This window comes from Gopherus evgoodei, chromosome 1 (genome assembly GCF_007399415.2).
Source record: "Gopherus evgoodei ecotype Sinaloan lineage chromosome 1, rGopEvg1_v1.p, whole genome shotgun sequence".
NCBI lineage: Eukaryota > Metazoa > Chordata > Testudines > Testudinidae > Gopherus > Gopherus evgoodei.
The window spans coordinates 276,811,091-276,837,448 of NC_044322.1; the positions used below are offsets into that span (position 1 = coordinate 276,811,091).

General features: G+C 46.4%; 1 protein-coding gene across 1 annotated transcript; it reads right to left on the reverse strand.

The window, feature by feature from the left end:
* Positions 1-4,508: 4,508 nt before the first annotated feature.
* Positions 4,509-25,711, reverse strand: ERP27 (endoplasmic reticulum protein 27). Its single transcript, XM_030548404.1, has 6 exons — positions 25,018-25,711; positions 20,519-20,656; positions 16,945-17,061; positions 14,337-14,462; positions 5,838-6,035; positions 4,509-5,096 (listed from the first exon to the last, which is right to left on the reverse strand). The coding sequence occupies exons 1-6, from the start codon at positions 25,129-25,131 to the stop codon at positions 5,058-5,060; spliced, it is 732 nt and encodes a 243-aa protein (XP_030404264.1). The 5' UTR covers positions 25,132-25,711; the 3' UTR covers positions 4,509-5,057.
* Positions 25,712-26,358: the final 647 nt, after the last annotated feature.

The window sequence follows — 26,358 nt, forward strand, 5'->3', positions numbered from 1 at the left end:
CCCTTCTCTGTACCTTTTCCAATTCTAATATAACTTTTTTGAGATGGGGCAACCAGAATTGCACACTGTATTCAAGATATTGTGTACCATGGATTTATATGGTGGCCTTATATTTTCTGTCTTATTATGAATCCTTTTCTTAATGGTTCCTAACATTCTGTTAGCTTTTTTGACTACTGCTGCATATTGAGCAGATATGTTCAGAGAACTATCCATGACGACTCCAACTTTTTGTCTACATTGCAATTAAAAACCTGCAGCTGGCCCACGCCAGCTGACTTGAGCTTGCAGGGCTCAGGCTAAGGGGCTGTTTAACTGTGGTGAAGACATTCAGGCTTGGGCTGGAGCCTGGGCTCTAGACCTTGTGGGAATCCCAGAAGTGGGGCTTCATCCCAAGCCCAAACATCTAAACTACAATTAACTAGAACTGCAATAGGTGGCTTGGAGGGCTGGGCTGCCTAGTGGTTAGAGCACATGGCTCTCAGCCCCCTGCTCCCCCTCCCTTTTCATCTGTCCCCGGCCCAGGGCCATTTGTACATCAACCCCTGAATGGAGCAGGGAGTCTCCCAGCAGGGAGTCAAAAATCTAGTGCCCGTGGCTACTTCCCACCAATCTGTTCAGGTTGGGATGTGGCCCCTCTAGTCCAATTTGCCTCCTGTAGGGTCCTCTCCTGGGTGGCATCTTGACAGGATCCTAGGCTCCTTCAGGTGAGGCAGCTGCAATTTGGTGAGTGTGAATCCCGCAGTGTTTCTGCGATTTGCTCACTCAGTTACCTCAGGTGCTGGAGGATCCTAGGTCCCTTTTGCAGTCTATCCAAGCTGGGGAGACAGTGCTTTCGCCCTGTTGGCTGCCTTGGCTGGCAGGCTAGTGCTCCTTCCCCTCAGGGAGGGAGACAGCTAGCTCCTGCCTCTTTTCCAGTCAGCCCCAAACTGAGCCAGGCTCTCTCCTTTTCTCCCCCCTCCAGGCCTGGCATTGGCTGCTGGTATAAGGAGGCTGGGCTAGCTGGGCCCAAAGGCTCCCTTTACCCTCTGCCATGCTGGCTAGCAGTTTCTCTGCTTCATCATAAAAAAAATTAGCCTAAGCTCTGAGAACCCAAGTCAACTGGCAAGGACAAGCCATGCTTGTCTCATCTGCAATGTAGGCATAGCCTATGATCTCTTTCTTGAGTAGTAACAGCTAATTTAGATCCTATCATTGTGTATGTATAATTTGGATCATATTTTCCACCATGCATTATTTTGCACTTATCAACATTTAATTTCACCTGCCATTTTGTTGCCCAAGTACCCAACTTGGAGTGATCCCTTTGTAAATTTTTGCAGTAAGCTTTGGACTTAACTATATCAAGTACCATAATTTTGTATCAGCGGCAAATTTTACCACCTCACTGTTCACCCCCTTTTTCAAAAACTTTAATGAATATGTTGAACAGCAGTGGTCCCAGTACAGATTCCTGAGGAAAGAACTATTCCTGTTCTTAGAGTTAACCGTGTGCTTCAGTACCTTACTGAATCAGGACTCAACCAGACTCAATTCATTTCTTAGTTCAGGTAGCCAGGGCAGAGGACATTCATCTGGGAGTGCATAAACAATTCACCGTGGGAATATCATTATTATATTATGTATTATAAGTGCCGACTGTATTCTCAGTCCTGTACAGACAGAAAGGAAGTCACAGTCCCTTCCCCCAGGAATCTGCAATCTAAATAGACAGACAACGGACAGTAAATCAGTAAGCAGAGCAATAGAACACTTCAAATAATTGACAACTGTGTGACACATCTCCTTCATGTAGGTGCACATAACAAAATTCATTTGGTGGGGGTGGAGCCAAGGGGTTTGGAGTGTGGAGATCAGGGCTGGGGCAGAGGGTTGGGCTGTATAAATATGAGGGCTCTGGCTGGGGGTGTAGGCTCTGGGGTAGGGCTGGGGATGAGGGTTGGGGCCAGGGCCGGCTCCAGTATTTTTGCTGCCCCAAGCGGTGGAAAAAAAAAAGCCACTATTGGCGGCAATTCAGCAGCAGGTCCTTCCCTCCAAGAGGGACTGAGGGACCTGCCATTGAAGAGCCGAACATGCTGCCCCTTGCCGTTGGCTGCCCCAAGCACCTGCTTGCTGCACCCTTGCCTGGAGCCAGCCCTGGTTCGGGCATGGGGTGGGAAAGGGTTCTGGCTGGGGGTGTGGGCTCTGGGGTGGGGCCAAGGATGAGGGGTTTGTGGTGCAGGAGGGTGCTCCGGGTCTACAGCAGGGAGAGAGGACTCCCCCCAGTTGTCTCTCCCAGCAGCAGCACCTGGTTTGGGGGGGAGAGGCACCTCTCCCTGCTGCTGTAGGTCCGGGGCTGGGTTTCGGCCTGGGGAGGAGTGTCCCAGCGCAGCAAGTCCAGCCTGGGGAAGGGCGCCCCAACCATGGCAAGTTTGGGGCTGAGTTGGGGCCAGAGGAGGGTGTCCCCACCACAGATCCAGGCCAAGGCTGGGTTTGGGCCACCCCTCCACTGATTGTGGCAGGTCTGGGTTTGGGTTCAGGCTGGGGGAGGAGGGCCTTGGCCACGGCAGGTCTGGGGTTGAGTTGGGGCCAGGGGAGGGGCACCCCTCTCCCAGTCCCAACTCAACCCTGGACCTGCTGTGGCCGAGGAGCCCCTCACTGTTAGAACTCCACTATTTACCTCTCTCTACTGTGAAAACTGAACATTTATTCCTACCCTTTGTTTCCGTTCAGTTCCTGTCAGGTTTTGATCCATGAGAAATTTCTCTCTTTTCCCATGGTTGCTTATTTTGCTTAAGAGTCTTTGGTGAGGGTCCTTGTCAAAGGTTTCTGAAAGCCCAAATACACTAGATCCACTGGATCACATTTGTCCACATGCTTGTCGACACCCTCAAAAATTCGAATAGATTGGTAAGGCATGATTTCCCTTTACAAAATCCTTGTTGATTTTTCCCCAACATATTGTGTTCATCTATGTGTCTGATAATTTTATTCTTTACTATAATTTTAATCAGTTTGCCAGATACTGAAGTTAGGCTTGCTGGCCTATAATTGCCAGATTTGCCTTTGGAGCCTTTTTAAAAAATCAGCATTACATAAGCTATCCTCCAGTTATCTTGTACAGATGATGAATTAAGCAACAGGTTACATATGCCACAGTTAGTAGTTCTGGAATTTCGTATTTGATTTCCTTCAGAACTCCTGGATGAATACAGCGACGGATTAATGATTTTGCCACCTTGAATTAATTGTCCTGAAATAATTATCTCCCCGCCCACCCCTGGCCCCGCCACGACCACCCTTTCCCCGCCCCCATTCCAACCCCTTCCCCAAAGTCCCGCCTCAATGCCACCCCTCCCTGCCCCTATTGGATCCCTTCCCCAAATCCCCACCCCAGCCCCACCTCTTCCCCCAGTGCTCCACGTTCTCCCCTCCTCCCCCCTCCCTCCCTTCCCCACGAAACAGCTGTTTTGCGGCGCAACTGGGAGGGAGGGCAGAGAAACAGGATACGGCGGCACGCTTGCAGAGGGGGCGAGCTAGAGCAGGGGAGCTCCTCCATGGGTGCTCAAATTTGCCGCCCCTTTAAATTTGCCACTCTAGGCCTAGGCCTTGTTGGCCTAGGCGATAATACACCGCTGGGTGAATACACATCTGGTCCTGGTGACTGGTTACTTTTTAATTTACCAGTTTGTTCCAAAACCTCCTCTACTGACAACTCAGTCTTCTCAGTCCTGACTAGAGGTAGGAAGGAAATGGCTTTCCATACTTTGGAAATATTTGGGATATCAAAACAATCTTTTGTACAAAACTAGGATGAAATTTTAAAATGGTTCAGCTCAATTTAGGCCATTTTAATTTTTTTTATTTTACTATAATCAGTTTAAATTTCAAAACCAAAAGTCATTTCAAACCAGAGAAACAAAATTTTTCCTTTAAAAAATTGTCAAAACAAAACATTTTGCCAGTTTTTTTTCCAACATTTTTTCAAGTAAAAAATGTAGCTAAAGCTGACCCTTGCCCAGAAAAAGTTTAGGTTTTGATAATTCAGCATTTCCCGGTGATAAGAAGTTTCACTCAGAAATTTCCAACTAGTTGTATACCTGACCCACAGCAGTTCTTAGTATTCCATTCCTCAGAAACCCACCACCCGGCAGCACTTCATTCCATTATAGTCTTTGGTTCCCACACAGTTCTGCCTATGTACCTTAATCCAAACTAGCAGCACTTCCTGCTTTTCCAATTCTGCACTCCCTGGCAGCTGTGCTAACATATGTCAATCCCACCGCTATAGTACCAAGTGCAATTCCAGCCTGGGACCTCCACATAGAAGCCCTCAGTCTAACAGTAAAACAGAAATATCTAAGTCAAACATAAGGCACTCCCAATATAGGTTGAGGAACATTATTTACTGAGTAATCTGACTAGTTAGATGCAGCATTATTTAAATTCAGCCAAAAGAGACTTGGACCTACTCTTTTAGAGATATTTAGGCTTATTACTTAAATTAAGAAAAAATAGCCACACAAATTCAGGAAATTCACTTTCTGCTTTATTTAGCAAAATGTAATGTTATAGGTCATGTGACCTCAGGCAACAAATAAGCTCCTAGACGCAGAGGGATGTGTAAGGAAATCCCAACACAGTACCAGTGCCAGATTTGGGGGGGGGGACCATGTATTAAGGGAACAGAGACAGAGTCATCAAGGAAACAGACCTGCCAATCTCTGCATAAACTTTCTGCAAGGCATGTTTTTGACCTGCAGTTTCATCATATTGCCTCTTGCTCTCATATATGGCAACAGGCAGTGGAAGCCCAGAAGGATCAAGGCAGTCCAGTGCCATGGCTCCTGGAGCATTAAGATGAGAGGGGGTGGAACTGGCAAGTGAGAAGGAGAGAGAGATAGAGCATATATGTATGTGTCTGTGGAACGGAGAAGGGTTGATCATGGTTTACTTGGCCTCATATTCCTATTGTCTCAGGGCCTCCAGAGATGCTGGGCACAGTGAACTCTTCTTATACGGAGTGCAGGTAGCATTGCAAAGAGGCACAGTGTTTTATCCGGTGGTTGAGATGGGAGTCAGAGCTCCGTCTTCTCCTCTGGGCTGGGATCTTCTTTCTAAAATACAGTAGGGGCAGGAAAGCTGGGTTGATACCATCATGGTTTTCCGCACGGAGATTAAGGGGGAAGAATATTTAAATTCCTGCTTCAACGGCCTGTGTTGCCTAATTTCCCCATCCCATTTCAGTAGCCCCTGAGTTACCTTCAGGGGGCACCACAGGCCATGGGGCCTGTGGCACACAAGGGCTCTTACTACAGCAAGTTAAGCCATTATAAAAGCAATAGAAGCTCAGGACTGAATGAAAATGGAGGTTAATTTTCCCCTCCCTCTGCAAAGGGGTGGTGATTAATCTCAGGTAGAGCTGGCCCAACTTTGAGTCCTCTGATCTGCAAGGTTCTTGGTGAATTGTCGTTCTAAAAGCACCCTCTGTCTCCCTGATCCCCTTATAGCTATATTCAGGGTCCACACACACTCACCCCTGCTCCTAATCCCTGCATCTTGATGCAGCCCTATTCTCCATCTCCCCAGGCAACTGTTGTCAGGAAGGGAAATGGCTTCCTTAAATGAGACTCTCACACCAGTCCTGAAGTCAGGGAACAGGACACCTTATTGCTCTAGGCTAAAAGGTAAAAGTTGGGGCAGACAGGGGCTCTCCAAACCCAGTCAGCTGTACTATTGCTGAGATCTGTTGCCCAAGAGCAATGGAAGCAATGACACAGCAGAGGCTGCAGAGAGACAAGATTGTCCTGCTCAGAAGCATGTGAGTAGCAATGCTCTCCTACATACTGCGTACTCACCCTTTGCTTTCTCTTTAAGAAGCCACTGCAGAAGTCTTGCACATGCTCCACTGTGACCTCACCCAGGGGCAGCACATCCTGCTGCTCATCTGGCGTGTGGAATATAGCCAGAGCTGGCAACTGGGACTTCTTTAGGTTGAAGAATGACATCACACGCTCATTGCCCTTCACATTGCTGTCCACCAGGACAAAAAGAATCTGCATTGGAGAGAGTGCAAACTAGAGACCCTGAGGGACAGCAGACACACATGATCACACAAAGACTTAGTAGGATACCATTGTAATGAACTATAGATGCTAGACCTCTACAGCCACACCCCTGCCCCTCCAGGGCTTGAGAGTGCTACTACAATCCTGCCTTCCTCCAGTTGCCACAGAAACAACCACCATCTTGCCTCTTTATCCAGCCCTGCATGGAGCGGACTGATGGCAGCACTACAACTTCAAGATAAACCTGGCGCTAGCGTAAAGTCTGTTCTCTACACCAGATTTATGGCACTTAGATCTGTCACAATGTCTATTATACTGCATGTAATAAATCCTCTTTGTCCTTGGTGTTTTCATGTTAGCGTTCTATAAACGTTTGAGCACTGAAGCTTTACTAGCCTGACTACTCTTGAAAAGTGCATTTTTAGCTCAAATAGGCACTCGAAGGCTAATTTCAAATTGTGGGCCAAACCCTCAGCTGGTATAAATTAGCACAGCTCAGTTGAAATCAATATCAGTTTATACCAGCTGTATAGTCAATTATAAAACTCAAAAATAATGCTCTGCTGGTTAGTTACAGCATATAACTGATGTATTGTTATATTTCCATTCCCTGAATACCTCTCAACTTTCAAACCTGCCTGTGTCAGAGACAAGTTATCATTATTGACACAAATGACCAAAATATCTAACGGCTGTGTTTTGGTGAGTGCTGCAGCATAGCTGACACATCGTATTTATTATTATTATTATTATTATTAGCATCATCAAATGTGTTTTTAAGATTGTTTTCTCACGGAGTGAATCAAAGGAAGCCGTTTTGCAATCGCGTCCAGTGTGTTTCCACACAACAGACACACCAAACCTGCAAAAAAATACAGAAATTGGGCTTGTTTTTGGTTTAATTGGCTTGTGAGTTGCTTGTTGGCTAGTTTTTGGCTTGTAGCTTGTTTGTCCTGTAGCTTGTTGCTTGTTGTAGCTTGTTGCTTCTTTTTTTTTTTTTTTTGATCAGCAAGGGAGGGCAAAGGGGGCAAGGAGGGCCAAGGGGGGGAGAGAGTCAGGGGTGCACAGTGGGCCCACCACAGTCCCAGACTGTACGCCGGGGGGTTCTAGTCACATAGAGCATTGGGGTTCTTAGGAACTGGCTTGTTTTGGCCTTGTTTTGAAATGGGATTAGCTTTATCTTTGTCTTATTGTGAAAGTCGGGGTGCTTATTTACCCTGTGAAAGTTGGCAACTGTGCCACTCATTTGTGCAATAACTACAGAAATATGTGTTCAAATGAGACCAACTTATATTGCATGGGAAGAACTTGTCTTTTACACTTAACTCCTTACACCTCCATCTTCGTGGACTGGCAAAGCTGAGTTTTCACTATTTTAACCATACTGAAACCGCTTTCAGGGTCAGCATTTGAATGGAGGAGGCAAAGTAAAATGATGAGATGTCTTTTGAAATGAGGCAGTCTTTCAGATGCACATAGCAACTTCAGCAGTTCCCTCCAGTATTCTGACATACAGGAACGTGATCCACTCACTGATCCAGTGAATTTGTCAATAACCTGAAACTGATATGCTGTTAAATCATCCAATAATTGGTGTCACAACCTTTTCAGAAATTATAGGCACCTGGGTATCAAGCCAAATCTGTTACCAGCGCCCCTAGATCTAAAACTGCTTTTGCATTTTTCAACAAGTGATCCTCAGGGAAAACATTCCTCAGCATCTGCACAAGGCAGCCATTTAAAACATCAGTCTGTGTCCATAAAAATCCATCTCCTCGCTCCCTTTCAAGTGCTTTTTCACATAATGTCCAACTTTGAAATCACTGCTGGGAAAATATGTTCCTAGTCATCCAAAACTGAACGATCATTCTCCTATAGAGCATTATGCTGTCAAGTAGCAGCATGTTTCAGTTTTCTATCATACTGCTGAAGAAGTCTGTGGATATACCCAAGCAATGTCACCAGTTGAGTTGGGTATCGGTACTTGGAGGTCTAGTATTAAATGCAAAGGTGGATCCAGTGCATAGCTGAGGAAGACGAAGATTAGTTGTATATGGTCCTGTAAGGGTAGAAATCAACTCCACTTTTGCTGGTCTTTTCTCTAAGGAAAGAAAACAGGAAAAGAGGGCCGGCCTTTTATACAGTGTTTGACTGATTATTTCGTGGAATTTCAGCTCCCTGCTGGAAACATGTTTTATGATTATGAGTGGGATTTCATTGGCAAAGAGAGCAAATTCTTTCAGCTTGTGTTGGCTTTGGTAATATGGAGCAAAATGACAAGACCAAAATCAGTCATCAGCTCTTCAAGAGACAGTGAAAAAGCTTTGCTGCAGCTATCTGCCAAGTGAGGTATCTGCAGCCCATATTTACAATATTTGGATTTCCTTCTTTTAGCCATGAATAACACAGAGTTGTGTTTCCCAGTCATAGAGCCATAGATTCTGATGGGAAAGATAAAAAGGTTGAAGATGGGTATGCTAAACTTCTGAAGTGTTCCCATTAGATAGCCAGATATGCCTGTTCATGTTCCTGACGTACAGTGTATCATGTCTAGGAAAGAAAGGACATTGAAGCATTTGTTTTCATACAAGAATCCCACAAGGATAACCAGCAGGGTCGCATGTCCCAGGTCTGTATTCTGACCCATACACCAAAAGAGACATTGTGATCAACAGCCACCACATCACTTTGGTACCTCACTCCAACCTTATCCCTTGCAGTGAGGATATCCTTTGTCACTCCATGTGTCATCTTCTTGAGAACATCTGCATTCACACAGTATTTCTTTATGAACTTCACCAGTCATTCTCCACCTGTAAATGGCATATTGTATGCACCTAACATGGAAACAAAACCATTCTGCCTCCAAGACATTTATGTTCACTTGGTTTAGTGATGAAAAATCTAACACTGTCACCTGCTTCACGTTTTGGCAGTGCTTCTCCGAATTGACATGGGGTTGACACCTAATGGCTTTCTCCATGATTAATGGTAAAATCACCATTAAATGTCATATAGAAGGAATATCCTTGCCCTGCCTGCTCTCTGTCACCACTCAAAAGTGCTTTTCCAGGTTTGTGGATAAGTAACACACCTCCTCTCTTTTCTCTGGTGACTTATCACTGGCTGAAAATCTGGCTTCCTCTTCCAGCATTTTACAATCTTCAGATTCCACTCTAAAGCAAAAAAGAAATATGTACTGGAACAATAACCCAGCAGCTGTATCAGGTATCCACCCAAAGCAATTCAAGGTACTGCTTCAAATTATCTCCACTGGGTGGGGCGCACTTCAGGCCCTCTCCACTGGGGGATCCCAGCCAACCTCCAAATGGGTTCCTCAGATGAGGCTTGAATTTCCTCTCAGTTGAACAAGAAAGGACCTCACATTGGAGATGACAGGAATGTTGCTCACATGCTGGCAGTGATTGCTGAGTGGCTCCTTCTCTTCCAGGCAGTGGTGTCCTCTTTAGCCTCTGGTAGGTCCAGTCAGCACCAGGGTCGTCTTCTCTTCCTTCTCCAGTCATTCTGGTTGATGGCAGGATCTTCTTCCTGGACTGTCTGGACATCAGCAATGGAAAGCAGGATCTCCTTTCTTCCTTAGCTGGCAGGCTCAGTCAGTAGTGGTGGATGACAACAGGTGTTAATGCAGTGCTATAGAGGGACTGAAATCTGATACCCTTAACAGAGATGGTTCTCTGACTGAATTACTAATGTGACTAACCACCACAGTGCAAAGTATGAATATTTACAACAAATCCTTTGCCACCAATCACAGACCAAGATTTATTCACTGATAATTGTCATTAAAAAATAAATTCAAGAATTTTGCAATCTAGTCACAGACCATTTATGAGGTGAATAAAACACAACATTCATTTAACACATTCCTAGTTGTAAGAGGAAGGAGGGTTCAGTTGTTAGGGTACTGACTTAGGACTTTGAACACCCATATTCACTTCCCTGCTCTAACACAGGTTTCCTCTGTGATCTTGGGCAAGTCACCAGATCCTCAGAGATAGTAGAAGTTAGGTGCCTATGTATTTTTGAGGATTTGGGCTTTAGCCTCTTTATGCCTCATCTCCCCATCTGTAAAATGGGGATAATAGCACTGTTGTACCTCACCTGATCTCATGTTTGTACATTGCAAATATTTGTACGCTGTCATCATGAATGTGTAGTCCTCCCTCACCTTTGTTGTCTCTGAGCTGACTTACACATGGTTAGCCCTTTTAATCTGTCCTCATTGATAATTTCCTCTGGATCCCTGATTTTTGTTACTTGTCTCTGAATTCCCTTCAGTGTCTCTCTCCTTCTGGTAATGTGGCGCCCAGAAATAAACATCAAATTCCAAGTGCAGTGGCATCGGTCATATAAGGCCCAGTTCTGCCATCCTTATAGTCAGAAGAACCTTACTCCACAAAGGGTCCCATTGGCTTTAATGGGCAGAGAGACTATGGTTTCCCTGCTTCATTATATGATGTCTTTGCGTGTGCAGCCAAGGTTTCTACTGACCGTTTTGAAAAATCATGACCAATTTGCTGTCAGCTAGCACCTCTACTTCTCATTCAGTGTTATTGCTTTCCAGAATTCTCCCTCCCATTGTCCACAAATGCTACTATGGATTATTTTTCTCCAGATGCACTAGGATCAGATCCTTTATTATTTTCTGCCCATGTTTCCTGCCCATCTGTCCTGACTAGTGTTTGCAACGTCTTCCAATTTTGTATCCTTCAGAAACCTCATTATATGCTGTTTATTTCCGCTTTCAGATCATGAATGAAGATGCTAATCTGGCCAGAGTTAACACAGTATCCCACTAGAAATCTCCACTCTCACCATGACTTTGTATATCTTCACACTTCCAAATATTCCATTACCTGTTCTCTATCAAAAGTTATTCTGACTGGGTCTTTTTTCCATATTCATTGTTCAAACTTCTTGCTATATGATTTTCATTTAAGACAGATTTTCAAAAGGAAGTTCAGTATTTCAGCAATTTCTGAGTCATGATTAATTTCATCCCTCTCTTCAGGAAGGTTGCTCAGTTCAGTAAAGCTCTTAAATGCAGGCTGAACTTTAAGCATGTGTTTAAGTCACACCAAAGTCAATAGAATTTAAGCAGGCGATCAAAGGTAAACATGTGCTTAAGTGCTTTGCTGAATAAGGATGCTTGGTCGAATTAGGCCCTAATGGGCCTTCTTTCTCCTTAGTACTTTTCCCTAATACATTTGTAGAACCCCCTCCTTCTTACTCTTAACCCTTCTGACTAGCATTAACTCCTTTTGATTTTTTGCTGCCCTTTCCTCCCCAGTACTATGTATTCTTCTTTGATTTGCTCCCTTTTTCCATTTCCAGCCAAACTAATCTAACCCAAGGCTTTTGAGCAGTCATTCATGAAGCCACATTGGCCACTCCTTATCTATCATACTCTGACATTGCACAGGCGTAAATAACTATAACAGGTGCAAGGTAACGGAGATCATCTGGCCTCCCTCCCAAGCTTTCTCCTCCATCTCTCTTCTTTAATACTGTTGACATCAGCAGAAGCCTTCCCATTATCAAGGCTCACAACCTTGGAGTCATCTTCATTCCTCATCAGCAGTCCAGTATCATAGTGATGGGACACGTTAGAAAGTGGTAGAAAATGAGATCAATAGACTGGACAGACTCTTCTGTCTCCTCTGAGCCAGGATCTCATCAAAACCTGCCATGACTTCTTGTGCACCAAGCTAAAATTCCTCCATTCCTTTTTCTCAATCTGACAAGACAATCACCTATGCCCTAGTTAGTGCTCTCATGGATTACTGCAACCTCCTTCTGTCTGACCTCCTGTCTCTTCCTGCTTTAATCCACTCAAAGTGCTGTCAGCGGAACAATATTTTTATCATCTCTCTCTCCTTGCTCTCCTTGATACCCTTTCTTGGGTTCCTGTTTACTTCCACATCAAAGTCATGCTTTTCCTCTTCCCCTTCAGCCCCTGCCTATATCACCACCACCCCTTTTTCCTCCCTCTCGTCCTCCTGAGCTTAATTTAAAATTGTTAGAAGAAGGAGCAGGTTACCATTTTCAGCCATTTTTTGTTCCACCCGTATGTCTGGAACAGCTTCCCAGCTAAGATATCCAAAGCTTCCACACCCTTGAGGGAGCCAGTTACTGCTCTGCTTAAATTGGGTTTGGTCTGTGTTCTGCTGTTTTATTTCTCTGGGATTGTTCTGTTTGTTTTGGTCCAGCTTGTGTTCTTAGGGGTCCATTGTGACTTCAGATACCCCTCCAAGTCACAGTTCCTTCCCTATCCCCTGCTTGCTACTCAGGGCTTGTAATTTACTGCTGGCCTGTAGCAATAATAAAAAACTTACACTCTTCTCCCTCCCCCACCTTCCCCCCATGCTGGCTCAGCTTCTCTGGCAAACAGGCAAGCGGTGGAACCAAGGCTCCACTCATGCTCCCATCCAATCCACCACCACTCCTTGTTAATCTGCTCTGGGAAGAGAGTAGGCAGGCAAGTAGCCCTGCTTACTCCTTTGTGCCCAGATCCAAAGCCCAGGTAGCCCCAGTAGGGACATAAGCAGTGGTTCTTACTCGCTCTCAGGCCTTTTTGTGGGCCTGTCAGCCAAGTCACCATCTAGTCTTTTGGGGCAGGGAACTTGGTATTGGTCTGGCACAGTCCTAGCGTTATGCAGAATTATGTACGTCTCTGGCACTATGTACATAAAATAAAATAACAATAACAACAATAAATAATTGGTCAGCTCCTGAAATCTTCCCTCTCTTTTCACTCAGGTAAACTCCCACTGAGTCCTGCCTGAGTCAAAACTAACTAAAAACTGAGTGAGGATGTCAGGACTTGGCTGGCTAATCGTTTATAAACTATCTGGATCTCAGAACACCATTTGGAAAAGTGCCTTGTGAAGTCTTGCTTGGAAAGTGAATTCATATTAGCTTGGAGCTGGGCATGTCACATGAGTGGAAAACTGGCTGTGGGACCCTATTCCAAGGCTAATGGTGGTAAAGAGCAGTGTGCTGAATTAGAAGACAGGTCTAGGGGCGTGCTGCAGGGATCAGTGTTAGGGCCATGCATTTTGGAGCTGCATATAAAGAGACATCATATAATTGAGGAAAGAGGTAACAGTCTCTCGTTACAGGAGACTGGTGAGACCCCACCTACTGCACAGTAGTATTCAGTGAGTGTCTCACTGCTGAACAAATGTAGATATATAGGAGGGGCTTCAATGGAAAACAAGTTGAGGGTATGTGTGCTTGAGATCTATGTAAAGTGATTGCAAGGGATGCCTTATGACTAGAGCTTAACCCTTAAAACATTGAGGATTAATATATTTGCTCTTCAACCCACCCTCTCCCCTACTAATAGGTGTTTCAGCCCTCTGCCAGCAGCTGATCCATCCCTGTGCTCTAATGCAACAGCCCCAATTCTTACCAGCTTCCAGACCCTCCCACAAAATCCCCCTCCAAAGGGCTTCAGCTCAACCTCCTTCCCCACTGTTGGTTTCTTCCCCCAACTTGTGTGCCATGCCCTGAACTCTCTATTGCTACCAGGTCTGCCTACTAACTAGTTCCGTCCCCATGCGCTCGTGTTCAGCCCAACTGTGAGCTGAGAACCAATCCTAGGAGGGTGAGTGTTTGGGGAGTGCTTGTCTGCAGTCAGGGAGGGCAGTTGGCAGTGGGGAGGCGGGAGAAATCTGTCTATGGAGTCCCCACCGTGGGAAATCTGTTCTGCCCTCCCAGGGGACCCACGTGCAAATCTCTTCAAACAGCAAATTCACAGATCTTTTTTACCTGGAAACTAATGAGGGCTAAAGAATCGTTGTGGCATTCATGCTATCTGACCATTTCAATAGCACTTCTCAGCATCCAAAAGGGAGTTCCAGCTGTATAGCCAGAGATCACTTGGCACACCAGTGGAATGTAACCATTGCTGGGATGAAAGGCAACAGCTGTTTGTCATCTCACAACAAAACATGCCAGCTATTTAGGGCAAGACGCAAAGAAGAGCAGCATATCCAGCTGAAACCACAGGGCAGATTTTAGAGAGGCAGCGCATATTGGGCACCTTCCCTGTTAGATCATGAACTGGAGAGGGGTGAGCAGATCGGCTCCTTTTCTCGTGGACTATCACCTATCTCCACTTGCTTCTCCTCTTCCCCACTCACCTGGCTCCTGTTCTCCCTGGGCATGTGGAGTGTCTTCCTCCCTCCCCCTGGGGAAAGTCACTGTTCTTCCCCCTCCAATAATCCTCTCTTGTGGCTTCTCCTCCGCTCCTTTTGGCCTCACCTTTCCTCGGAAGAGTTCCGCTGCCTCCCGGTACCTGCGCACTCGCTCCGTATGCTCCTGGGAGGTCTTGTCTGTGAAGAGGAGGAGGTGAGTCTGGACTGTACTGTTGAACAGACCTATTGCCGTCTGCCAAAGACAAATGTGACACCAACAGACACAGCGATTAGGAATAGTAAATCTGCTGCATTATGGGAGTCCTAAATCCCAATGGCTCAGCTGAATTCTCTCTCTACAAATCACAGCTCAGGCTATGTTCTCAGATTGAAGTCAAACTCTGGAGGAACTGAAGCTGGGTCCCTGAAGGCTCCTAAAGTCATGGTTTGGGGGACACCCGAGCCAGGGGTCTGAAGGCCCTGGGGCTGAGGCTTGGAGGGAAGACAGGATGTTCAGAGAGAAGGCAGGGAGACAGAGTCTGGGAACAGCAAGCTGAAGCCTAGAGGGGCAAGAATCTGGAGTTGGGAGCTCCTGAGGTGCCTGGGTAACAGGGACCACAGGGAACTAGGGGTTGCAGGGGACTCGGGACTGGGATCTGGAGGGGATGGGAGTAAGGAACTTGGGGAGTTCATGGAGTTAACCAGGAAGGCTTCTCCGGCACCTCGTTTCCTTTCTTTAACATTAGCTGTGAATCGTGGGGATGCGTCTTAAAATATAAACTGTTGACTAAGCAACGTGTGAGCTGGGCAGGTGGGAGTGCAGAGGGTTAAGTCTCCATCTGCAGCTCTTCAGGAAGAAATGGGTAGGACACAACCCACCCACCCCCCAGGGAAGGCAGAAAGCAGGCAGCACACACTGGCCCTCTGTGAAGACACTCTTGGCTGGCACTGCCAATGGTGTTTTTGCACAGTCTCCGGTTGGTGGGCAAATTGTCATCTGACTTTTCCCCCCACCCACTTCCTGAAGTGCTGCAGCCGCTCCCTCAAACCAAACAGAAGTCTGGCCAGGCTGCCTCTGACCCGCTGCCTCCCCATGTGCCACTCCAGACCACAGAGGCAGCCTGTGGAAATGCCTGCCAGCATTTCTATGAAGGAAAGGAAAGAGTGAGCCAACTAACAGGGACGGGGTCAGGGAGTGCATTTCTGTAACAGCCTTCCATCAGGGAGCACCAGGTCTCAGGTAGTGTGGGTCTGGAGGGCCTAAGTACCAAGAGTTTCACCTTAGCCTAATGGCTAGTGGACTTTCATCCACCCCCGTAACATCTCTGCATAATGTGGCTTGGGGGTGGGAGAAGTCAGGACTGGAATAGCAGGGGGCTGCAAGTCAAGAGTGAGGAGTGCTGGAAGACCCTGTGGGAATGGACAGGCCTGGAGAAGCAGGAGGTGAGGTGAGTCAGGACTGAGGTGCATTGGAAGTGCTGCTTGAGAGGGCACAGGCCTGGGAAAGAAGGAGGTGTTGCAGCAAGCCAGGGTTCAGGTGTCTGGGGGAAGCGGTGAAGGTCCAAAGATGGAAGGTAGGGGGTTCTGCCGGGCTTGCTTTGACCCATGTTGCCTAATATTGCTAGGGCCTATAATATACTTAAAAGAAACTAGAATAAATATTAAACTAAAGAAAGACAAGTATATTAGCAGAGCTGGGTGGGTCCCAGGACTGGGCCAGCAGGAGGCCGGCCAGGTCAAGACTGTGGTGCACAGCTAGAGTTGTGCCATGGCCTAAAGAATGAAAAAACATAGGTGCTCCAAGTCAGACGTGAGATGGGTGGGCTAAGTAGTTTGAGAGGGGGAGGCAGGAAGAGGGGCTGGGGATTGAGTCGAAGGAATAATGGTGCAGGTCAGGACTGAACTATTTTTGCAGAGCTGTGAGGTGGAGGGCAGGACTCAAATAATATATAATTAGCTGGCAGAACTCATCACCACCAGATACTTTTGAGGCCAAGAGTTTAGTAGGATTCAAAAAAGGGCTCAACATTTATATGGATAATGAGAATATCCACAGCTACATTAGATTGTATGTGGATGTATGACAAGGGATAGAAGCCTTCATGCTTCAGGGTTTAAGTCAAGGGTTCTCAGACTTTTGTACTGATGACCTCTTTCATACAGCAAGCCTCTGACTGTGACCCCCCACCCCCTTATACATTAAAAACACTTTTTTATATATTTAACACCATTATAAATGCTGGAGGCAAAGCGGGGTTTGGGGTGGAGGTTGACAGCTCAAAACCCCCCATGTAATAACCTCACAAACACCTGAGGGATCCCAACCCCCAGTTTGAGAACCCCTGGCTTAAGCCAACTACTAATAGATCAAGGTTAGGAAGAAATTTCCCCTATGGGAAATCCTTTGCAGGGTTTCTTGAGCCTTCTCTGAAGCAGCTGCTACTGTCCACTTTTGGAGACAGCATACTGGTTTAGATGGACCACAGATCTGATTCAGTCTGGTGATCCCTTTGCTCCTGTGAATACAAGGGGGCATTGCCTATCAGGAATGAGAGGCAGTGGTAGAGGTGTGTGCACAGACACCTGCATGGCTCCTTGCTGCACTGTGCTCTTTGCCCACCAACAGTCGCTGCCAGTCAGAATCCTATCATCCCCCAAAATGAAAAACCGGCCAACTAGACAGAGCCTGAGAGAAGGCAGGGGTGGAGGAGGGGGTTACGGGGATCCTTAGTTACCACAGGGTTGTACTCTGTCACCATTCGCAGCTCATTGATCTGAATGAAACGGCTCATCTTGGCGGCATCAGTTTTTTTGCCATCAGTGAGTTCCAAATCTTGACGTTTGTCGTCCACCTACGATGTTGCAAGGAAGCCTTAAATCACTGCTCTTCTCCATTCAGTACCCCTTTCCTGCCCTCTGCCAGAGGCATGGGCAGACACACACAAATGCTCCAGTGCACATAGACACCCGTGAATGCCTTCACACACACACCCCTTTCATCACCTGAAACTCTCTTGGGGACCACTGGGCCTATAAATCTGCCATCTTGCTCTTTCTCCCAGTCTCTTCCTCAGGCTCCTCATGACAGAACAAACTCATGAAATAGCAGGAAACACTAAGGGTGCCAGACATCCCTGTATCATCAACTTAAACCCCACTGGAGCCGGGGGGGATTAACGGACAATCTCTCCTGGACTTTCTGGGGAGACAGCATTAAACAAACCCAACTCCCTCCACCACTCTCGCCCTCTCCTTTAAAAATGTTCGTCTGCTTATTTCAGTCTTTCTAAAAAGTAATAAACACTGGCACAGGCCTGTGTGCATTTCCTGGAAACATTGTGCAAGCAGGAAATCTCTCCAATAAAGAGAGGAATTTTTCCAGTACAGCTGAGATAAAATCAGGCCTTGCAAAGACCATCTTTAGGGAACAATCCCATCCCATCCCTCCTTTCCTCCCCCTCATCAGTATCTGAAAGCTGTTTTATTGAGAGTCTCTTCTGCTCTCTTCCCCGTAAACAGGGAGAAAGGAAAAACATCAAACAACAACTAACCCCCAAAGTATAACAGCTACATATGCAGCTACTTTACAGGAGACGGCTAAATCAAGGGATTGGGCTGTTGAGCTATATACAGTAGAGTACAGCTGATTCCTTTGGGATTTAATTGCCTTTTCCAAACATGCTGTGCTAGGCTCATGGAACTTGTGTCCACATAGATGTCCCATATTTTATTAAATATGTCTGCTCATCCTCTGAATGTATGTTAGCTTTTCCAGAGGTGTGCAGGCATGCAACCCTTTTTCCCATCCCATGGTCACTATCACTGTGTCTTTGATCCAATGTGTCCCTATGCTGCTTTAAGCCACTGAACTAGTTGCTCCTGAAATCATAGGGGATGATTTTTCTCTCACTTACACTGCTGTAAATCAAGGGTAATGTCACTGAAATCAGTGGAGTCCTACTAGTGCAATGCAAAACCAGTGCAAGTAAAATCAAACAGGCCCTTGGGGCTGATCCAAAGTCTATCAGCACCAAAGGCAAAGGCTCCCATTTACTTCAGTGGACTTTGAATTACAACCTATTGATTCCCATTCCTGAAAAATCATATTCAGATATACTCCTGGATTATGCAAAGGCTGCATCTCTAAGAAAAAGTGTTGCATTTAACAGTTTAGCTCAGACCCAAATGGCTCTGTCACGCCCTCCCTCGATTAATTATGCCCTTTTTCCATTGATCAAGCCAGATTCTCAGCTGGCAAAGATCAGCATAGCTCTACTGACTTCAACAAAGCAACACCAATTTATACCAGCTGAGAATCTGGCCCAGGATTATAGTCATTGTGGTTTAAGTCTGGTACCCTTTATGGTGTTTCCGTGCTATGCAAAAATAAAAGAACATTATTTTATGTCTTTGATTAATTGCTGTCCTTTTGATTTGTCTGCCTGCCTTTCCAGTCCTTCCTCCAATTAATATTATTCCAAGTTCCTTTTCCAATTGCTTTTTTAGGAAAGATCTGATCCTACTCCTACACACTTCTTCAGAAGAAAAAATCTAATTTAAACTTATTTTTGTGAGGGGAAATTTTACAAGCAAATTGCCAATCAAAATTAATTCTGGTTTGGGGATTCGATCTGTTGTTGTTGTTTTTTCTTCCATTAAATGATGTTTCAGTTGCAAAAGTGGAAGCATGAACTGGGAAGATTGTATTTAATGTGAATTGTTTCAAATGTCATGCAATTTCCTCTATCCTCCCACCCTAATTATCCTTAATTTCCCTCACATTGCGAAAACAAAAGATCCTTAAATATCCTTGGAAGAAAATGATTATGACTAACAGCCCATAGCAGAAATAAGTGTTGTTTCAGTTTGTAGCACCTGCTGACAGTAAATCCAGTGTCAGCTGCTAGGTCTTATGTAATATTAACTGGTTCTCTTTTACACAGAAGGGAGAGAGATCTAGCTACATTATATGAACTAGACTATCCATTAAACACCTGAGTTTAGCTCAGGAAGTGATTAGAGCAGACAGAGAAGACAAAGGTGGCTTACACCATCTTTGCACCTCCTGATTTCTGAGGCCAGATGGGGACAGGAATAGTCCCTGGGGCATCTCTAATTTATGCTCCTTTTAAAGAGCCCTCTATGGGCCATTAAAGCAGCCCAGAATAGCCAGAGCAAACTGTACTCTGGCCACTCTCCTGCCTGCCCCAACTATGCCTTGCTCTTTCCCCCAGCCACTTTGCTGTCCCCTACATCAGGGACTTCAAGGAGATGGGCACCACAGGGAACTCCCATATGCCACAGGCATTCCTGAGTGAGAAAATCTGCCAGCCCTGAGGCCCGTATATACTGGCAGAGCTGGTGTACAGGGACAGCAGGGAACCCCAGAATCAAGGCCTTTCTACAGATGCCTTAGCTCAGGACATTCTTTACTAGTGAACATGAACAATGTTTATACAAAAACACTATCCATCTTAGATATTTATAGGACACCAAGGCAACATCTAGGCACAACACTAATCAATGTATACATTCAAAGCACTGTACAAACATTCACTAATTTATCATCACAGCATATCCGGTCTTGTCTCCACTAGCCTTTTCTCCTATTTTTTTCCACCACTGCTAACCCCGGTGGAGTTCCACCAGTGGTAGGAACTGCAGGAACTCTAGGGACCAGAACGCACCAGTGGCTGCCACTGTTGCATTTTTACTACCATGTCATCTACTACACTTGTTCTGACCAGGCCGAGCATATCCTTACTGGATCTCCTGCCATTGCATGCAATGAAGCTGCACTGGAATTAGTAATAGTGGGAAATAGGCAAGTGTAGACACAGTCCATTGTGAGGCAGGTAGCTAGACAACTCTTATTATCTTCACTTTATAGCTAGGGAAACAGCAGCACAGAGAGATGTGTGATTTGCCAGTACCACACAGTGGGTTAGGGAAGGAGCTGGGATTCAAACCCAAATCTCCCGGCTGTGTCTACAGTCCAACTGTTCCTCAACTAAAGTGGCTCAACACTACCCAATTACCTTTGAAGGTTTTTCCACCACTGTTTTAATTCACCCTTTGAACAGTTAGGATCCTACTCAAAATGCAAAAATGAATTGTTCTCCAGGAGCCCCCATTCCTCCTCCTTTGGTCTGGCCTTCTCCAGGCTAACAGAAACCTTTGTCCATATCTCCCTGAATATGTTCTCTGATACCCAAGAAGGGATGAAGGGGGAACAGTTCTGGATCTCACCATTACAGGACTATTTTCAGTGCCCTGAGCAGAAGGGGCAGAGGCATGAGGCAGACATACCACACGAAAGATGGAGATGGTATTGCTCGTGATGTTATAATGAGACAGGACCTCAGGGTTGGTACTGAGTCCAAACGGCACCTCCTGGATTTTTCCTACAACAATGTGGAAGTTCGAAACTTCTGGCCTCTCTAATTCCTGAAGGAGTGGGAGAGAGTGGAAAAGGAGAAGGAAGACGGAGACATGGAGCGAAGGAGAGATGGAAAACAAGAGAGAGAAATGGCATGGTAAAAGGAGAGAGAAGGGGAAAGAGAAAAGAGGCAGTGGGTGGGGGGGAAAGGAGGAGAGGTAAAGAAAGAAAAAATAATATTAGAAGCAGCTGAAGTTACTCACCCAGGTTTTCTTCTCCCTCTCGACATTGGCCAGACAGCTGCTTTGGCAGCAGCTGAGATTTGGAGGGGCTAACAGTGACATCTGGTGGCCATTCAGAGTAGAGCAGGTGTAAGCACTCTGCCACTCTAACTTCCAAGTCGGCGAAGAGGGGCTTCCTTACCAGGCACATCTCAAGTCTCCCCACCAGAACAAGTGTTCCCAATCCACCTCCCCGCACCCCATTCACATCCAGCCTGGTATTTCCATCAGTGTGGGGAAGGTGAAAGCTTGGGGGTTAAGAAGTGACTGAGTGTCAGGGGCAGGGAATTGGGGAGTAGTCAGGGAACCTGTACTGAAGGTCAGGGAGGGGCAGGTGAGCTGATGGGGTTCAGGGAGAGGAAAGTGGGAGTCCGGGAGACTGCTGGGTATCAGAGGGAGCTGAAGGGTGAAGGGACTGCAAAGGACTTCAAAGTGTGTTGTATCTGAATCTAAAATCTGACTGTCTGAGGAGTGGGCTCTGGGAGAAAGTTGAAGGCTGGATCTTTTAGTGCCATCCATTTCCTCCTTCTTAGTAATCAGCATAATCATTCTTCTTCATGTTTATTCTCTGTTCACCCCCACACACCATCCCGTGCACAGCAATATGACTGTGTGTGTATCAGTGTAAAAACAGGTCCTGCACCTAATCCCCTTTACCCCATACTTTTCCTCCTCATCAGCTCCTTCCTTCCCTTGTTTCCATGACATTGTAGGGAAAGTCTCCCTCTTTCCCTACCTCAGGCTTCCCAGGCAACAACTCAAAAGGATTGGAAGGAAACAAATCACAGAGTCTGTGTGGCCAACTCTCGCATTTTTTGCACAAGTCTAGTGATATTTGGTGTTTTTCTCAAAACACCAACTCCTGGAGTCCTGTGATGATGTGAGAATCTCAGCTTCCTTTAAAAAAAAAAATTCTAGCCCTCATGGTTGCAAAGAAAATCTTGAAACGTGAACCGTAAAGTCTCAAAGACTACAAGGTAGATTAAAAGAACCGTAATATATTTTTTTAATTTTCTGATTTTTAAGCTGATCTCATGAGTTTTGAGGCCTGACTCATGATTTTTGAATACTTGGGGGTGGCAATACTTAATATCTTTATTTTTTCCCCCTAACAGAAATATTTCACATACTTCCACTAAAAAGTGACCATTAAATGTGGGTTAAAATACCAAAACTTTGAAGAAGTCTGGAAATGTGCAACTTCTGAGCAATTTTGGATTAATCAGATGTCCGTTTCTTCTTCTTACAGCTGAGCACTAGAGACAGTCATAGCCTCTACTTAAGCTTGTACAGCCATTTCCATTCCAACCCCTCCTTTTGAGTGCCTGATGTCTAATACCTTTCACTGATGATTGGACAGAAATTCTCAAGGCCTGGTCTCTGTCTGAAGGTGATTCCGTTCTTTCTTTAATTAAGGAAAATTTTGAGCAAAGTTGGTTCATCTGTTTGGGAGTCTGAGGAGAATAGAAAAAAAAAATCCTTTCCACATTTAAAGAAAAACTGTTCTTATGCCCTGTTTTAGAACAGATATAGTCAGAGCCGCCCCTTGGGTAAGGCGAACTGAGGAGACTGCCCTGGGCCCTGTGCTTTGGGTGCCTCATGCTTCAATAGAATTGGGGCTATCCTGATATTTAGCCCTTTGTCCTGCATCCCAACAGATGTATGATCGGGACACCATTTGTCCTGATATTCAGGTGAGGAGGTGGGGGGAGGTGAGGCAGGAGGTGGGTGGGTGAGAGGGGTGAGGAGGCAAATGGGGAGCTGAGAGACAGGCGGATGGGTGGATGGTGAGGAGCGGCAGTCAGGTGAATGGGAGGACGCCAGACAGACGGCGAGGAGACTGGCGGGGAGGAGAGTGATGGGCAGGCGGGAGGACAGTGAGGACTAGAGCGGCAGTCACACATGCTGGGTGGATGGTGAGGAGACTAGTGGGGAGGCTGATTTGTCTGAGGCCCCACAGCCCCCTAGGGATGGCCCTGGATATAGTATTGAAATGGCTAGCTGAAACAAGGATGGACCTAGCCTCATTGAGAGATAGCTTGGGAGGGTTCCAGTGAAAAATTGGGTTTGATTTGGGTCTGTGGCCATCACATTTCTCACAGGGCATGTGCAGTGATAGTATTCCTTTCCCCAAGGATAGCATAATATTCTGAGCAAAGGCAGGGTGTGTGCTGCATTTGTGTGATGCTAGTTCAGTTGCATGCTCAAAACCGGTTGAAGGTTTTCTAGAGAAGAAATATGTCTTACTGTGTGCAGTGAAGCCCAGCCTCACTCAGGGTGAAATTAACCTCTGTGCAGATGGTCAGTGCAAGCCCTAGGCCCCACTGAAGAATTATTCTGAAAGCTGAGGCAGGATGTAAGTGGTGCTTAGGCCTCCCACTGGCCCTCCACACAGGAATCACTTTCACCGTGTGTGCACCCCTTGTCCTAAGAGTGCTGAAAGAAAAGACCCCAAGAAAATTCTGTGACACTATAGTCTGAGAAGGTAGCGCTTGTGTGGTAGACACTCAAACAGCAGAAATCACCAGTTCCATTTACACACCCAGCCTTAACTCTGCCCCTTTGTGAATCCACTTTTATTACATGGGCATGTATTATTTCTGAAATTAGAGAGTCTTTCCAATGAATCGATCATGGGGAGTCCTTTCTAGCCCCCCACCTCCTCCAACCAGAGGAACATGTGGGCTAGAGGAGGCAGAAGCTCTTGGGAAGCAGTCTGTTTGGAGAGCACAATGTTTCTCTCCCTGACAAAAGCTATGAGCCAAGGAAGCAACAGCAAATCAGTGGGGCTGGCAGGAGGAACCTTTAGAACCTTAGACACCAGTGATGTCATTGGGATCTACTTCCTCCTGTTCTTACTCTGGGTGTTTTGTTGTCCTTCTTGCTGATTGGTTGCTTGCTTAAGTCTCCTCCCTCACTGCCATAGAATCGTAGCTACATAGGGCTGGAAGGAACTTCGAGAAGTCATCAAGTACAGCCGGCATTGTGGCAGGACCAAGTAAACCTAGACCATCCCTGACAGGGGTTTGTCCAACTTGTTTTAAACATTCCAGTGATGGGGACTCCGTGACCTCCCTTGGAAGCCTATTTCAGAGCTTATATAGTTAGAAAGCTTTTCCTAATATCAAACCTAAATCTCCCTTGCTGCAGATTAAGCCTTCTACAGCCTGTGGGCATGGAGAACAATTGATCACCATTCTCTTTATAAAAGCTCTTAACATATTGGAAGACTGTTATCAGGTTGGCACTCGGTCTTCTTTTCTCAAAACTATACAAGCCCAGTTTTTTCACCCTCTCCTCACAGGTCAGGTTTTCTAAACCTTTGATCATTTTTATTGCTCTTCTCAGGACTCTTTCCAATTTTTCCACATTTTTCTGAAACTGTGGTGACCAGAACTAGACACAGAACTCCAGCTGGGGCCTCACCAGTGCCAAGTAGAGAGGGACAGTTACCTCATGTGTCTTACATACAACACTCCTGTTAATACGCTCCAGAATCATATTAGCCTTTTTTGCAGCTACATCACATTGTTGACTCATATTCACTTTGTGGTCCACTATAGCCCCAGCTCCTTCTCAGCACACTACCACCTAGACAGTTAGTCCCCATTTTATAGTCGTGCATTGGACTTTTTCTTCTCAAGGGAAGTACTTTTCACTTGTCTTTATTGAATTTCATCAGTGCAGTGAGGGTCCTGCAGGGGGTCCCTCCACTGCAGTTTCGATCCGCCTGCCTTCCATTCTCCATTATCCCCCTGCCTTTCATTCTCCGTGAAGGTCCTTTGTGGCCTTAAATTCTGTGACCTATGCTCCCCTCCATCCTTCCCTCCATTCCACCTCAATATTTCCCTTCTTCCACTTCATACTCCTGTACTCCTTAGCTCATCCCTCCATGCCCTCCCCCGCATCCCCCACTATGGAGTTCACAGGATGTTTACCCCTTCACCTTGATCACTCTGCTTGTTTGTTATAACCCCTCCCCTTCTGCCCAGGTCTGTCTTTCCTATTTAGGTTGTAAGCAGTTTGAGTTGGGGACTGCCTTTACTCGGTGTTTGTACAGCACCCAGCATAATGGGGCCCCAACCCCGGTGGAATACAAGTAATCAATAGCAACATAACCAGGGAACTGAGAGATTATCTGAACAGACCTGGAAGAATCCAATGACGGCCACCTCAGCAGCACTGATGAAGGCTGTTGTGGCTGCAATATCTCTCAAAAGTACAGGTTTCTTTGCGTCTCCAGTGACGTCTGGAGAGAGCATGAAGAGGAAATGTCAGAATCAAATCAGGCATGGAGAGCAGCCCAGAGCTAAGAACCCCAGCACCACCACTACCACACGCACACCCCACCTTCCTGCCTCTGTGCATGCTGATCTCGGCAGATCTCTTCCCCCTCAGGATACTGACAGACTTCTGTGAGGAGACTCACAGCTCACACCCCTTCATCCACTGTACAAGCTGACCCCAGTGGCTCTCTCACCCTTAGAGAGCCTTGGATTTCTCTCACCCACCCCATTCATTTTCTGGCCTGACCGCAGAGTCATTTTCTTACCGTGGGGCGCAGGGCTCTCCTCGGCACACCCTGATGGGCAGCCCCAAGTGAGGAGGGAAAAATAGAGATACCACAAGGCAGAAATGGCCATTGTCCTGACGTCTCCTCTCCTTGCCTGGGGCTCTGCTTTGGACTCTGCCTGGAAAGGTGACACGTCAGTGGTTTCTTGGTCAGGTGTGATTCTCCCAGCAGTGTGGGAACTGAGCACCTGGCACTGGTGAAATCTTCAACTTTGGAGATAAAAGTCTGGCAGAAAGACTGGGTCCCAATGCCTCACTGTTCTGAATAGGTCATGGGGCTGATACTGAACAATCTGTCCCTGACACCTCTGCATTGAGACCACCTGGAGAGAGCAGCAACCCCTGCTGCTCCCACAGAGACATTTCCATGCTGCACGTTCCGGAGGGGCACAGGCTGGTGAAAGTACCCCAGGCTGGCACCAGGGAGAGCTCCAGATGCCCCTTTCCTTTCTTCTCGTCCTAGGCACTCCTCCTCAGTACTCTGCACCCTAACCTAATGAGACTGCCCCCTGCTTATACCAGGGAAGCTATTTCCCTTTTCTGTGCACTAAGTCCCAGGGGCTCTCCTCCTCCCTCTGCACTAGGGCCAATCAGACAGTCTGGCCCCAGCATGGACCACTCCTGGGACAGCTGGTTGTATGGGTGGCATGAGAGACCCATGTCTCTGCTATGGGAGATGAGGAGCTGATGCCTAAAAATGCCATGGAGGCCACATTAAAACAAACTAGCCACATAACATAGGAATACACAAATTCTAGACTGGATCAGACCAGTGAGCCATCTAGTCTGGTATCTTCTCTAATAGTGGCCCATACAAGAGGCTTTGAAGGAAGCTGCATAAGGGAGCTATGATATAATTTGCCCACAAGAAAAATTACTCCTAAACCCCATTAGGGTGAGGCTGGTTTATGCGCTGA

Bases quoted from the DNA above. Each gene is read 5' to 3' on its own strand.
- ERP27 (XM_030548404.1), bottom strand. From the start codon at position 25,131: ATGCTCTCTCCAGACGTCACTGGAGACGCAAAGAAACCTGTACTTTTG. The intron at 14,463-16,944 runs GTAACTAAGGAT...TGTCTTTGGCAG, and splicing joins TGACAGAGTACAACCCTGTG to ACGGCAATAGGTCTGTTCAA. The intron at 5,097-5,837 runs GTGAGTACGCAG...ACTGTATTTTAG, and splicing joins TCTTAAAGAGAAAGCAAAGG to AAAGAAGATCCCAGCCCAGA.